The sequence below is a fragment of the Squalius cephalus genome, assembly GCF_949319135.1.
Source record: "Squalius cephalus genome assembly, chromosome: 14".
In the NCBI taxonomy this organism is placed as follows: domain Eukaryota; kingdom Metazoa; phylum Chordata; class Actinopteri; order Cypriniformes; family Leuciscidae; genus Squalius; species Squalius cephalus.
The window spans coordinates 32,792,488-32,807,257 of record NC_137135.1 but is presented as its reverse complement, the minus strand read 5'-3'; the positions used below and the strand labels follow the sequence as shown (position 1 = coordinate 32,807,257).

At 36.6% G+C, this 14,770-nt stretch overlaps 1 protein-coding gene across 3 annotated transcripts in view; it reads right to left on the bottom strand.

Moving 5' to 3' along the window:
• Nucleotides 1-14,770, bottom strand: part of pdgfrb (platelet-derived growth factor receptor, beta polypeptide) — a 44,760-nt gene that overhangs the window by 18,950 nt on the left and 11,040 nt on the right. For 2 of the 3 annotated variants that reach the window (XM_079893499.1, XM_079893501.1), the window contains 5 exons: nt 7,730-7,809; nt 6,445-6,729; nt 5,308-5,565; nt 3,222-3,352; nt 2,180-2,345 (listed from right to left, as the gene is read on the bottom strand). In XM_079893499.1, the coding sequence (XP_079749625.1) occupies nt 2,180-2,345; nt 3,222-3,352; nt 5,308-5,565; nt 6,445-6,729; nt 7,730-7,778 (889 nt within the window). In that variant the 5' untranslated portion in view covers nt 7,779-7,809. Of the gene's footprint in view, nt 1-2,179; nt 2,346-3,221; nt 3,353-5,307; nt 5,566-6,444; nt 6,730-7,729; nt 7,810-7,884; nt 8,244-14,770 lie in introns of those variants that run through there. The other variant, XM_079893500.1, reaches the window with a different exon arrangement.

The following is a 14,770-nucleotide window of genomic DNA, read 5'->3' as shown; positions in this document are numbered from 1 at the left end:
AAGTGTGCACTCACTCACAGCTGATAGATCATGATCTAAATGTTCAGGTGCTAAAAGCACTCTCTTTATAAACGTTGCAGCATCCTGTGTGTTGAGGCAAAATGCTGCGTGTGCAAGTGCTGCTGACACTTTAACAAAGATCTGCATTGATCTACATCAGTTCCTCTGACTCTCGTTCCTCAAGGGTTCCTGTCTACGGCTGTTTGGATGCTGTGGTTTCATAATGTTAAATATAAACATAACTTACTCCCTTCAGCAGAAGGTCCGCATTCACACGCATCGTGACGGAGCACAAATATCACAGCCAGTTTTCCATCACAGGAGATGCTGTGAGACTGAGGGCTTGTTTTAAAGCGAGGAATGCTGATTTAATTAGCGTTTGCATCAAAGCATCATTGAAAAGAAGCCACCCAGATTTCTGAGCTCATGCACACATCAGATGATGAAGACCACTCTTCAACAGCTCTGCTTTTACCAGAAAACTGAGCAAATGCTGCTGACCAGTGTTATTTTAGCATTGAGATACTATTATAGCTTTTATTCATATTTTGAATTAGTTTTTATTTTTATATTTTCTGCTTTTATTCTAGTAAAAGTATTTTAGGTTTTTTTTTTGTATTTTTATTAGTTTTAGTTTGTTTTTTTAATACATCTCTCTCTCTCTCTCTCTCTCTCTCTCTCTCTCTCTCTCTCTCTCTCTATATATATATATATATACAGTGCAATGCATAAGTGAATACACCCATGCTAAAGTTGACTAAAAAGAGGAATAAAAAATCATATTTTGGAAATTGAACTTAATGCCTTAATTTAAAAAATTAGGAAAAATCCAACCTTTAAGGACACCAATTTTCTTTGTGAATGAATAATGTATCGTAAATAAATAAATGTTCTTCCTTAAAATACATGGTGCATAAGTGAGTACACCCCTATGTTAAATTCCCATAGAGGCAGGCAGATTTTTATTTTTAAGTATTTAAAAAAAATTTTTTTTAGGATACTATGCATCCTGATAAAGTTCCCTTGGCCTTTGGAATTAAAATAGCCCCACATCATCACATAGCCTTCACCATACCTAGAGATTGGCATGGGGTATTTTCCATAAGATCATCTCTCAATGCAAATCAAACCAGCTATTAGGCTAACTGAAATAAAACCATGCCAATCTCTAGGTATGGTGAAGGCTATGTGATGATGTGGGGATATTTTAATTCCAAAGGCCAAGGGAACTTTATCAGGATGCATAGTATCCTTAAATTTTTTTTTTTTAAAATACTTAAAAATAAAAATCTGCCTGCCTCTATGGGAATTTAACATAGGGGTGTACTCACTTATGCACCATGTATTTTAAGGAAGAACATTTATTTATTTACGATACATTATTCATTCACAAAGAAAATTGGTGTCCTTAAAGGTTGGATTTTTCCTAATTTTTTAAATTAAGGCATTAAGTTCAATTTCCAAAATATGATTTTTTATTCCTCTTTTTAGTCAACTTTAGCATGGGTGTATTCACTTATGCATTGCACTGTATATATATATATATTTTTATTTTTTTATTTCAGTTTTAGTTATTTTAGTACGTTAATCTAAATGAAAATGTTTTATTAAACATTTTAGAATAAAATAACATTAATAATAGAATTAAATATTATACAAAATAATTAAATAAGTAAATATCGTTTTATGATTTTAATACATCTATACATTTTTATTTTATTCCATTTTTAGTTATTTTAGTATATCAAGCTAAATCTAAATGAAAATATTGTATAAAACATTTAAAAAATAAAATAATAACATTAATAATACAATTTTAAATTATACAAAATAATTACCTAATATAGTAAATAATCGTTTTAAATTTTTATTTCAGTTAAAGTTCATTTTAATTTCTGAAACTTTCATTTCAAATAGCATACGTTTTGCATGTTTTTAATTTTAATTTAATTTCAAAACAATTTACATTTATGCATTTGGCAGACGCTTTTATCCAAAGCGACTTACATTGCATTTAAAGGTACACATCTTATCAGTTCAATTTTTACTCAGAAATTGTTAGAATAATAACCCTGTTGCTGACATTCACTGATACGAGTAGCCAAACTTTATGATGTGCATTTATAGACAGAATAATGTAAACCTGATGAATCTGCTGTGTGATATCTGCAAGTCTTACCCAGAACGGTGATGTCAATACTGGCTGAAGCTGTGTGTTCCCCCACACCCTCATGCACATGACAAACATACTGTCCTGATCTGGCCAGCGAGATGTCCGTGATGTTGAGACAGGACCGCATGCTCGTGGACGACAGGACGTCAGTCAAGGGCTCAATGTCCCCCTCCTGAGAGTCAAAAATTGGGGTTTACATCAGTGTCAGAAATGTACTTTTCAATTGAGACCATTTTTGCAGAGATATACATACTGCATATATTCTGTATATATATTATACTGTATAGATTGTGGCCTGAGGAGCAAACGATAGACACTGTGGGCGTGGCGTCAGCCCTCAGAGAGGTGTTTATTAACATAAAAATAAACATAAAATGACCAGAAAATGCCCAAAAGGGGGAATAAAGTGTCCATGAGGATAAATGTATCCAAAAAACAGGGAATCTGGTGTCCTTGCTGTGCTGGGGCATGTGACAAAGCGATTAAATTCACTCACTGCAAAAAATGTATTTCCAACTCATTATTGTTGACTTGTTTAGCAGTATAAATTTCTAAACTTTCTTAAATCGAGATATATTTACTTGAGAAGGAATATGACATATTAAGTCTTGTTTTCTGAGAAGTAAAACATTAATTGAGTTTAATGATTATCAAAATTTGATTATTTTTCGGATTTTTAAGCATAAAGTCACTTAATTTTGATACATTATAAAAAACAAGATTTTAAATCTTGTCATTTTGCATCTCAAGTAAATTTATCTTGATTTAAGAATGCTTAGATATTAAAATCCTCAAAAATTCTGTGATATTCATTATGCTGATGTGCATAAACTACAGCTACAAACTTGCTTTTGGCTTTTCACTACTTTCCCCATCATTTTTTGATTTATCTCTTAATAAAAACACGTGTTCCTCATGACAACGGTCAGGGGAGAGGTGTGGCCGCACATCTTGAGGTGATTTCAACATGTGGACCTTCTCATGGGAGCTCTAAGAGCTCGAACGGAAAAACAAAGAAAACAAAGAATTTAATTTTCAGCCCACTCACGTCTTTGTTGGGAAAGTCCCAAGTGAAGAAGACGAGTTGCACGCCGTGAACGGTGCAGTTAACGTTCAGCGTCTCACCCTGTTTCAGGACCGTTTTGGAGGCGTTGATGTAGGGCTCCAGAGCCTCGGGAGCTGAAGACATGTGTGCGAAAGAAAGAACAAAAACGGCTATTGTTTGACAGAAAACAAATCATCTGATGAGTTTATAAGTAGACTTGGTCCAGTCAATGATGACACAGATAATGGAGGAGAACAGATGTGTAACACATGGGCTCTCTTCATCTTTTAACCATCAATGAGTGTTTTAACTCAGAACAGCTTCATTTAGCAAATAATCGCCTGTAATGTTGATACATGAACGCTAAACTTGGTCATAAATGTCTGTAATATAAGGGCATTAGCAGACCTCAAGTTAATTCATATGTAAAGGAAAGAAAAATCACGAATATAAGATAAATGTTCTTAAATCAAGATACATTTACTTGAGAGGCAAAATTACTTCAGATAATAAGTCTTAATCGTTTACTGAAGAAATGATCAAAATTAAGAAAGTTTATGCCTAAAACAAGAAAAAACATTAGAAAAAGAAACTTAATTCAAAGGGAAAACTATTTTATTTTTCTGACCCCATTGACAGATATTTGTTCTTGTTTTAAGCAAAATATCACTTAATTTTGCTTAAAACAAGACTTTCAGTCTTACTCACTCTCAGACTTCCCTTCATCTTTGGAATGGTTTTGATGAAATCTGAGAGTTTCTGTCCCTCTATAGACAGCTACACAACTGACACTCTGACGCTTCATAAAGTTCATAAAGAGATTGTAAAACTAAGAGAGAGGAGAAAGAGTGATAGAGCAGATTCAAAGGATAGGGATTATTAGGAGGCCATGATTGATAAGGGCCAATGGAGGGAATTTGGCCAGGACACCAGGGTTACACCCCTAGTCTTTATGAGAAGTGCCACAGGATTTTTGATGACCACAGACAGTCAGGACTTCAGTTTAATGTCTCATCCAAAGGACAGACCATTTAAGAATGTTTCATTTTTTACTGGAAAACAAGACAAAAGTAGTAAAGTACAGCAATTAAATGAAATGATGAGCAAACCTTTGCTTATGTGTCTCAATATATCAAACTTTACTCAGATTTGCAGTCTGCAAGTCAGGGATCTTAATGTGCACTCAATCATTCCTCATTCTGTATTTCATATTTTAAAGCTCTAAACTCTTACTGAATGATGACTAGTGACTCATTTGAGTCTGCTTTAATTCCTGAGAAACATCTGAGACAAAGTTGATACTTAAAGGGGTGGTTGATTATGATTTGACTTTTCTAACTTTAGTTAGTGTGTAATGTTGCTGTTTGAGCATAAACAACATCTGCAAAGTTACGATGCTTAAAGTTCAAAGCAAAGTGAGATATTTGCTTTTAAAGAAATCGTTTTTTAAGGACTACAACTAACGGCTGGTAGGGACTACACAACATTCCTCCTGGGTTAGTGGCATCACTAACCCTAGAATTTACATAAACCCCGCCCCCTCAACACAATTTATAGATTATCAAGACAGGATATGCTAATCATTTACTAGAAGATAACTACACATAAGCTACATAAATTCATCAACTAATTCAGAAACGTCCTGTTGCTTCTACATGTTGTCACTTCAGTCTCTCCATGATTGTCTGACTCCAGTTTGAACATAAAAGGCTAAAAGTTTTTGAAATATTCAGTGTATGTGTGTGAGGTAAAAGGACACAAGCTGTTGAAGCTCCGCCCCCTGTACTGGGAGCAGCAGCTCATTTGCATTTAAAGGGACAGACACAAAAAGTGTCTGTTTTTTTAGCTCACCCTCAAAAAGTGATAATTTTAACATGCTATATAAAAATATCTGTGGGGTATTTTGAGCTAAAACTTCACATACACACTCTGGGGACATCAGAGATTTATTTTACATCTCGTGAAAAGAGCATTAAACCACCCCTTTAAATGAAGCTTGACTGTGAACTCCAGTAAATCTCCTGAGAAACATCAAAAACCAAAGAAATTACCCTTTTCAAAGCTTATAAGAGCATTTGAGCAAATATACCAAATATGCTGAAGACGTAGAATGGGATGGACTCTTTCTCCTGGCCGTTCAGCTCTCCTCTGCATATGTAGTTTCTGTCGTCCAGGGCAGCGGTGAAGCCCACACTGGGGTTGTACGAGCCCTCCACCGCCATATCTGTGTCTTTCTCGTATAGCGTGACGTTTATCAACGGGTTCGTCACCAGACACGGGATCGTGCTTTCCTCTCGCGTCTTAGTCACCATGCTGTGATCGTTCTTGAGGAACCACACCTCAGGATCTGAGGAAGACAGAATTAATAAATCAATGTGTGAGCAAATAAATGCATGAGTGAATGTACGAACAAATCAAATGAATGAATGCATGAGTGTGAGAATCAATAAATACACGAATGTGTGAGCGAACAAATGAATAAATCAATGTGAGAATCAATAAAGTGAATGATGACATCACTGTTTTCTGCAGAGCTGAATCGAACTCATTTAATAATTGATGAACTTTACAGTTATTGAACAACACTGAACTGACTTAAGCTGGACAATGACAAACTACTTTGCAAGCAGTTTTGAAACAATCTGTACTGTATAAAGCGCTATATAAATCAAGGTGACTTGACTTGACTTGATTGTGTGAGTGATTAATGAACTAATCAATGGAAGAATCAATAAGTCAATGAATGTGTGGGTGAATGAACAAAAAAAAACAATCAATGTGAGAATCAATATATGAATGGATGCTTGAGTGAATGAACAAACAAAAATGAATGTGCGAATCAATAAATGAAAGAATGTTTAAATGAGTGAACAAATGAATAAATGTGCAAATCAATATATGAATGAATGTGTAAGTGAAAAAACTGACAAATAAAACAATCTGAGAGTCGATAAATTAATGAATGTTAAGTGAATGAACCAAAGAGTCAATGTGAGAATCAGTAAATGAATGCATGAGTGAATGAACAAATCGAATGAATATGTGAGTGAAAATTAATATGAGAAAATCACATTCAAAACTACCTAAAAACGTCAATGTTTTTAATGTTAACATTTACCGTTCTAATTTTAAAATGTTCAAATATAACTTGCCTGACTTGTAGTCTATGAGTATTAATGAACCAATTTTGAATATTTTCGTGAGTAGCACACACTGATGTTCTTACCAGGCACAAAGACAGCCACCTCTCTGGTCTCATTTGTCCCGTTCTCGGAGCACACATAAACCCCGGTGTGTGTCCACGTCACCTGCTCCAGACTCAGAACACTGGACGTGGGACTTCGCGCCTCGGTGTGAAACGCCGGAACATTCTCCTCCCGCTTGTAGTGCCAGGTGACGTTCCTCCAGCCGGAGCAGGTGATGGTGAAGGAGGAGTTGATGGAGAGGATGACCTGTGAAACGCTGGGATTGAGTTCCAGACCTGAACCTCCCAGACAGAGCAGAACCAAACCTGCACACACACACACACACACACGCACACACACAACAACAACAGCATGAGGGTTATATTCTGTAAAACAGGTTGCATTGCTTCCATTTCAGGTCATTTGTATGTGCTTTGCTTTTACCCAAGATGAGCAGAGATGAGTATAACCAATGTCCATCGCATTTGCAGATTGATATCTAAAAGATTTAATTTTTATTTTTATCACTAACATTTAGATATTTAAATCAAATAAAACTCTAACAATGAAAAGAACTAGCTGATTGCCTTTAAAAAGTCTATAGATATCACCGTCAGTTCGAACTGCCTTTAACACTTTCTCCAACAAGCGGATGCGACGAGACCCGGTTTCCTGTTTGTTCACATTCGGCATAAAGCCTATTCAGATTAGTAAAATTTCACTACTGCTCTACATTAACTTATGAAAAAAAGTTATGGGATTAACAAGTTTTGTAGCAATTTTTTTCAAGACACTACAGACTAGTGGAGAGAAAACGTCCAAAATAACTTTATCTATTTGCATCTGTAGATTTCAGTTACACTACATATCTCAAAAGGTTGTGAGCTTTTTCTCCTGCACTGACTCACAAATCTCCACTTATTTGGGGGTAATTTGATGTGCGATTAATTAATCGCCACACTGTGTAATTAATTAGATTTAAAATTTTAATCCCTTTCTTTTAATACAACACATTTGTCTTAATATACTGTGATTAATCAACAGGGGAAGCATGATGATATCTACCAGCTGTCTTGACTTGAAACAGCTTTTTAAGCTAAAAAATATCTTCACGTGAGAATCTATGAATTAGTTTTCCAAATCGGTTAGTGTTTCAGAAATTAGTTTTTAATATCCAAAAGTGTCAAATAAGCAATAAAAGAAACTGTTTTTTTGAGTTCTGTAGATTAAACACAGAAGCCGTCGAGAGTCAGGCATGAATACACTGAGCTTTATGTCGGGTTTATTTGGTTAAGTCATTATTTTGGGGTTTGTTTAGTCTGTTACCTGTTGTCATGGCAGTCAGTTGGAAGCGGCTGATGGTGAAACTCTTCATGCTGTCTTCCAGAGAAGGACACGTTTAGACTCTGCAGACGGAGGAAAAACAACTCAGGATTGATTCGCCTCAAAGCCAAAGGAAACGGCAATCTTACTCAACTTACCTCAACATTTATTTTTACAAAAGAGAATATTCCTCAGTTTGTCATATTCCTCTAGCGAAGTCCTTTTAAAAACTCATGCGCATGAAAGAATATACAAAGAGTTCCTGACTATGTTTCCACGTCATGCTCTTTAATTTTCTTGCATATCTACATTCAACGGACTGGATGTGCTGCTTGTGTGTCCATCGCTGTGGAATAACACACGGGTCGCTTCTCACACAGGCTTCAGAGAGGGACACACATGCCTGACTGCACACAAACAGAAGCATGTTTCACAGACGCTCTTATTGTTGCATTTTTCACTGCGGCACATTCACTGGCATTTACTACGGTAACGATGAGCTTCCCAACAAAACAACAGCCTACTAAAAATTACATTAATAAAATATTTTACTGTATCATTTATATACTGTAGATATAAAAAAATAAATATAAAAAACAGTAACAAATAAATAAAATGAATGAATGAATGAATAAACAAACAAAAGCAAATAAATAACAAATCAAATTAAGATTCAATAATTGAATGCATGCATTATTAAAGGAATGAACAAATCAATGTGAGAATCAATAAATTAATGAATGTGTGAGTGAGTGAATGAATGAACAAAAATGAATGTGCAAATCAATAAATTAATGAATGCATGAGTGAGAGTGAATGAACAAAAGTATCAATGTATAAATAAAAAACTATATAAAACATCAAAATTAATACAATGACAAATAAAATAATAAAAAATAACAAAACAAAATAAAATATAAATAAAATATAATATAAATATATAAAAAATTCATAATAAGTAAAATAAATAAAATCACTCAAGCACAAACGCTGAAGGACGACGTACACACTTAACTTGAATCCTTGGTGGACATTACCTCTGCAATAGTACTAGTAAGGATTGACTTACACCACTAACAAAGACTGAAAAACTTGATAAATGTGTTTATATGTGCTCCTGAAAGCACAAATAAACAATTAAAGTTTACAGGATCTGTCCAATTATGAGAGATCTGATCCCTTTTAAGGTGTTCTAGGGGTTAGAGGTCACAACGAGCCAAATCCACCAGGATGAGTGTGTGTGTGTGAGTGATTGAGTAAACACAGGGGTTGATCGGATGGGGTTGTTGTGGGTGGAAATGGATGGATGGGTGGGGTGGAGTGGGGGTGGGTGTTTTGGAGGTCTGGAAACAGTTAAAGCTGGATCACTGGGTGCAAAACCAGGGTGGGAAAAACCAGAGAGGGCGGAAGAACAAATCACGGAGAAGAGGCGGAGGGCAAAAAAAGCGGAGGAGGAATCCTTCGAGGGAGTCGCTGGAAAAAGAGTGAAATGCTTAACTCTGGAGAAATGTTCTTAACTGATAAAATATGTTTAGTAGGGTGATCTAATCATTGGTATTTTTAGCCACACAATTAAACTCGATGTTCTCAAGTGTTGCTTCATGAAATAAAGCAGATTTCAGGAAGAAATAACCTTTTTGCCCTCATAAACCTCAATGTAGTATATTTCTAGTCGTTTTTACTCAAACTGTATTAGACCTAACAGTAGAACAGTAAACACATACACTTTATAGTGTAATATAGTGTAACAGGCAATAACTGTTGTGTCTTTTAAAACTATCATCACTATCTCACCGGAGCAATCAAAATCAACCATCCCTCACAAATCCTGCGAGACGCCCATTAAGACTCTCTCTCGTCACTTATATACTGAACTTCATAAAAACGCACTTCATAAAATGCTGCCGGTCCCTCAGGAGCGACGTACAGAAGAGAACAAGGAGCCTTAAGTGCTGTTATAGTTGCTTTAGGAGGAGTTTGTCCAGTGTGTATTCCCAGAAAAGACTTGGAAACTTTCTCATGATCTCCGATACACAGGGGACGCACACAGAGACCCCAGGAGTCATGCTTACACATACACATCATTGTGAGTCAATGAGCCATTTAAATCTTTCTGAAAATGCATACAACTATTTTGAAGGAATCAAACAGTCAATGCAAATAAAAATAGGCCATTTTAAAATGAGAAGCATCAGGTTTAGTGAGCTGCAGTTACTTCTCAAGCTTTATAATGTGCTGAGTCCTCTGAAAGCTGCAGCGAGACCAAGAGCGACAGAAAAAAACATAACATCTGAAAAAAAGGAGAGATGAATACGGTGGAATATTTCGCTGCCAAGCAGCCCAGCAATGAAAAGAGCTTTGAATCAAACCCTTTCAGAGGGAGAGAGAGAGAGAAATTCTGGCTAAAAAACAGAAGAAGAAGAATATGAAAGACTAAAGAACGGTAGCTCTGAAGGAAAGAGAGAGAGAGAGAGAGAGAGAGAGGCCAGAATGAGGCTGAGGTCCATGTCAGAACGGGCTCTTTTTCATGCTAACGTCTCTCTGGGCTCTAGAAAAGCTTCACTGTGGCCAACCTGCGTCAGAGAGACCACAGACTCATGCAGAAGCCGTCAGATCACTGAAAAGAGCTCAAGCTAAAACAATTATACTACAGAATACAATGGAAATCTAATGCTGACACTGTCATCCACCCTCGCCTGGCACTGTTGACTTCATACATTAAATTAGCATGCATGACAGAAACACCAGCTATACAACATGAAAAGCCAGAAATCCTTCAAGGATGCAGGTGAGATCACAGTATAACTGTTTTAGGTGGTTGCCAGGGTGTTGCTATGCAGCTGCTACGGCATACTAAGCACTTTATAGTGTTGCTATGTGTTTTTTAAGGTGTCCTGGGTGGTTGCTAAGGCATTCTGAGCATTTCATAGTGTTGCTACATGCTTTTTAAGATGTTCTGGGAGGTTGCCAGGGCGTTACTATGCATGTGCTAAAGTGTTCTAAGCAATTTAGTGTGTTGCGGTGTGATTTTAAGGTGTTCTGGATGGTTACTAGGGTGTTGCTATCAGTAGTCAAGGTTCTAGCAGTTCAATTTTAAAGAGTTGCTGCGCAGTTTTAACAACATTCTGGGAGGTTGCCAGGGCATTGCTATGCACTTGCTGAGTGTCCAGAGCATTTTAGAGTGTTGCTATAAGGTTTCTAAGGTGTTCTGGGTGGTTGCCAGTAAATTGTTATGCAGTTGCAAAGGCTTCCTAAGCATTTTAGAGTGTTGTTACGCAGTATTAAATATATTATGGGTGGTTACCAAGGCATTGCTATGCAGCTTATAATGCACTGTAAGCATTTTTGAGAGTTGATGTGAGGTTTCAAAGGAATTCTGGGTGGTTGCTAGGTAGTTTCTTACTGTCTAGTCATGGTGAACACTAGTTATACGGATGGTTGAGTCAAATAGCTCTATCATTGTATCATATGATATATTGGTTTACTTAATATAAACAGATGTAGTGTCTGAGTGTCTTTAGAGAGTGTGTGTGTGTGGGTGATGGGATGGGAACCGCGTGCTCGTCTGACCCTTCCCAGCATCCCGAGCTCCTGCTAACACTCTCAAATGTGTCATTTTGTCACACAACAGAAACATCCCAGAATTCCCACCAGACGTCACACGGCTTCCGCAAGGACCGTCGTTCCTGCACCCATATAAACTACCCCCAAGCTGCTCGTCTCTGCTGGGATTATCTTTGTACGGGAGATTGTTTTCCTTAAACATCTGGCAGCGCCGCACTGATGAAGTGGGAGCCAGTTTGAGAGGGGAGAGGGGAGAGGGGAGAGGGGAGGGGGGGGGGGGGGTAGTCACCAAAACTGCTGTCTGTTCTTCTGCATGGACTCCTGGGAAATACACACAGCCTTGAAAGAAAAGTGGGAAAAAGAAAAACAAAGGCACTGAGAAAAGAAACAATTTTAGATGTTGTTCTTTGCATTCAGCTGCAGGGCCTCCTGCTTCCTGTGTGTGTTCGGGAACATGTGTATAGATTCAGCGTGGGTGTGTGAGAGACACGCAGACCACCAAGACCAGGAATAAAACCATCCGAAAATCCCCCTCGGACGCCAGAGCTCCTGAAATGTTGCGAAACACAGAGTGCGTCCGCTGCTGTCCTCTCCGTGTGGTGATGAGACAACACATTCACAGTACAACAGAGCCACATTAAGGGAACTAGACTATGCACTTTTAAAAAGTATTACTAGAGCCATTCCTTGAGGATTTGAATTTTTATCATCAATGGATTTTTTTCTTTGTCTGCTTGTTTCTTTTCTGTGAATGCATATACAGTACATGCTTTTCTTTTCTGTAAAGCACATTGTTAACACCATCTAAAAAGCTGCTATATAAATAAAGCCTTGCTTGCTTGCTTGCTTATGTGTTCTAGATGGTTGCCAGGGTGTTGCTATGCAGTTGCCAAAGTGTTCTGAGTGGTTGTTTGACATTGCTAGGTGGTTGCTAGAGCATTGCTTGCCAATTCCTATGCTATTTTGGGTTGATAGCATGATGCTGAGCAGTTGCTAGGGTGTTTTGGTATAAACATCTCAGACAGTGTTGACTCAGAGCTCCATTAAAAGGGTGTTGATCCAAAAAGGACAATTCTGTCATAATTTATTCACCCTCATGTCACTCTAAATCTGCGGAACTCAAAAGAAATATTTTGAAGACTGCTCTTTCATTGCATGCACACAAAAAAAAAAAAAAAAAGAAAAAAAAAAAAAAAACATTGTTCCGCAAAAGAGAGAAAGCCATACAGGTTCAAAACAACATGAGGGCATGAGTAAATAATGACAGAATGTTCATTTTTGGGGACCAATCTCTTTAAGTCTCCTATGCAATGAAAGAGCAACATTTCAGCAATAACATCTTTAGAGGTGTAAAAGTATTTGAGTAATAGAACTTCACTACTATAACATAAAATAACCATAGCATGAATCAAAATAAGAAAAATCTCTGTTTCTTCTTTTCAAAATCAACTTTTAAGTACTTATGTACAATTGAATTGGAAACTTTTTTATTTTCACTCAATGTTTTTTTTTTTAGCAAGATACTTAAGACTTTTAATTTAGTAAAATGTTTGACAAAGTATCTGTGTATCTAGGCTATATCTGTTCCCTATTGAAATGTATATCCGAGTGAAATGGCTTCTTGAACAAGAAAATATGTAGGGTGGAACTTGATTTTGTCCATGGTTAATTGATTGGATGTTGTGGTTTGCTATTGGTGGATCTCATGTGAGTGACAGGTTGCTCCGCCCTCACACCAGTAAACACATCATCAGAGAAGAGAAGAGATGTTGCATGAAGTTTTTTTGATTAAAGAGGGCACATGAAAATAATGAAGTGGACGTATAATCATTTATAATAAACACTACAATATTCCATAAAAATAAAAGAAAAAGTGTCAATTTTGATTTCAATGTGACTAACTTCTTTATTCACCTCTGATCATCTTCCTCAGAGCAAACACATTTAAGACAGAGTCAGCAGATTTGATGACCAGCACATACATTAAGTGTATGGAGCTCTAATATTATTATAGAGAATACCGTACTTCCCTCACTTTACGAACACTGGAGAGAGGACTGACGCAGCGAGAGGACTGACCCCAAACCATTCATCACATCTAATCTCACCGTACAAAAGGTTCACAGGCTCTTATCGCTAGTTATGAAAAAAGCAGCATGGTCTCGGGCCAAACACAGAGATGGTTATCTGTCTGGAGGGCGGCCAGCTCCTACACGTGTGCGCACACATATGTAACTCTCATCCCGTCTTCCTGTTCTCGATTAGCATTTATTAAAGGTGGGCGCTGCTTTAGGATCAGCCCTCCCAGAGCTAAACTTTTGGCACAGGCTGTGGGAAAACTGATCCAGTGTGTCCCTGTTAAAATAAACGTTTCTCTTTTTCTATCCCTGCTTTCCCCTGGGATGATGAGACGGTGATGTCGATCCCCAAACCGCCATCAACTCCCTCAGCGAACAACAAAACACTTCCAGAGGGGAGTCTGCAGATATTCCATAACTTTACAATGGAAAACAAAGACAAAACCCACCAATTTGCAATCTTAGTTGAATCTTGTTAAGATCTGTAATAAGAAGCAAAGACTTTTTACTACACTGTAAAACCCAACAAGTTAGGATAACTCATTTCAGTCGTGGAAACCGATTGCCTCAATCCCTTTAAAGGGGTAATTCACCCCAAAATGAAAGTTGAAGTTGAAAACATTTGTGTGATTTCCAACAGGAGATGCAGAAACAAAGAAGAAAATAAAAACAAAGCATTCCAAGCACAGTTTCACACTGTCCAGAAAAACATCCACTCCCATTTCAAGCTGTTTTATTAAACAGACTGTTTCGGCTCTAATGTCTGATTGGATAAATCACATTTAAATTCATTGTAAATTAACAAATACACACACTAGTAACCTAATATATATTTTAGAATCTAAATTCAATATCAATGATATTGAACACTTTTATCTATTTAATAGTTTACAGTTAAACTTATTACAATAATTGTCAGAAAACTGTTTATTATTATTATTATAATTATGGTAACACTTTTGTTCTCTTTGCTAACATTAGACAACTGAATAAGTTAACATGAACTAACACTTTAAATTACTCTAAAGCATTTATTAATACATTTTAAAATGTACTATTATTAAAATCAAAAGTAGGTGTTAATATTATTTAATGGACCTAAAATGAACCAACAATAAACAGTTGGCTAGTGTATTAACTAACATTAACTAATGGGACTTTATTGTAAAGTGTTACAAAAATATTTACTGAATACTGGTGTTCCGCCATTTTATAAAAGAAATAAACGACTCATGGCTGAATAACAGTTTTTGCCAAACCTAAATCTCTGTTTTAAAGTTGCCCTGATGTTTTAAAGGGGACCTATTATGCCCTTTTTTAAAGTCTTGATTTTGTTTTTGGGCTCTACTAGAATAGGTTTTCATGCTTGAATGTTCAAAAAGAAAAACACAGTATTTTTCAC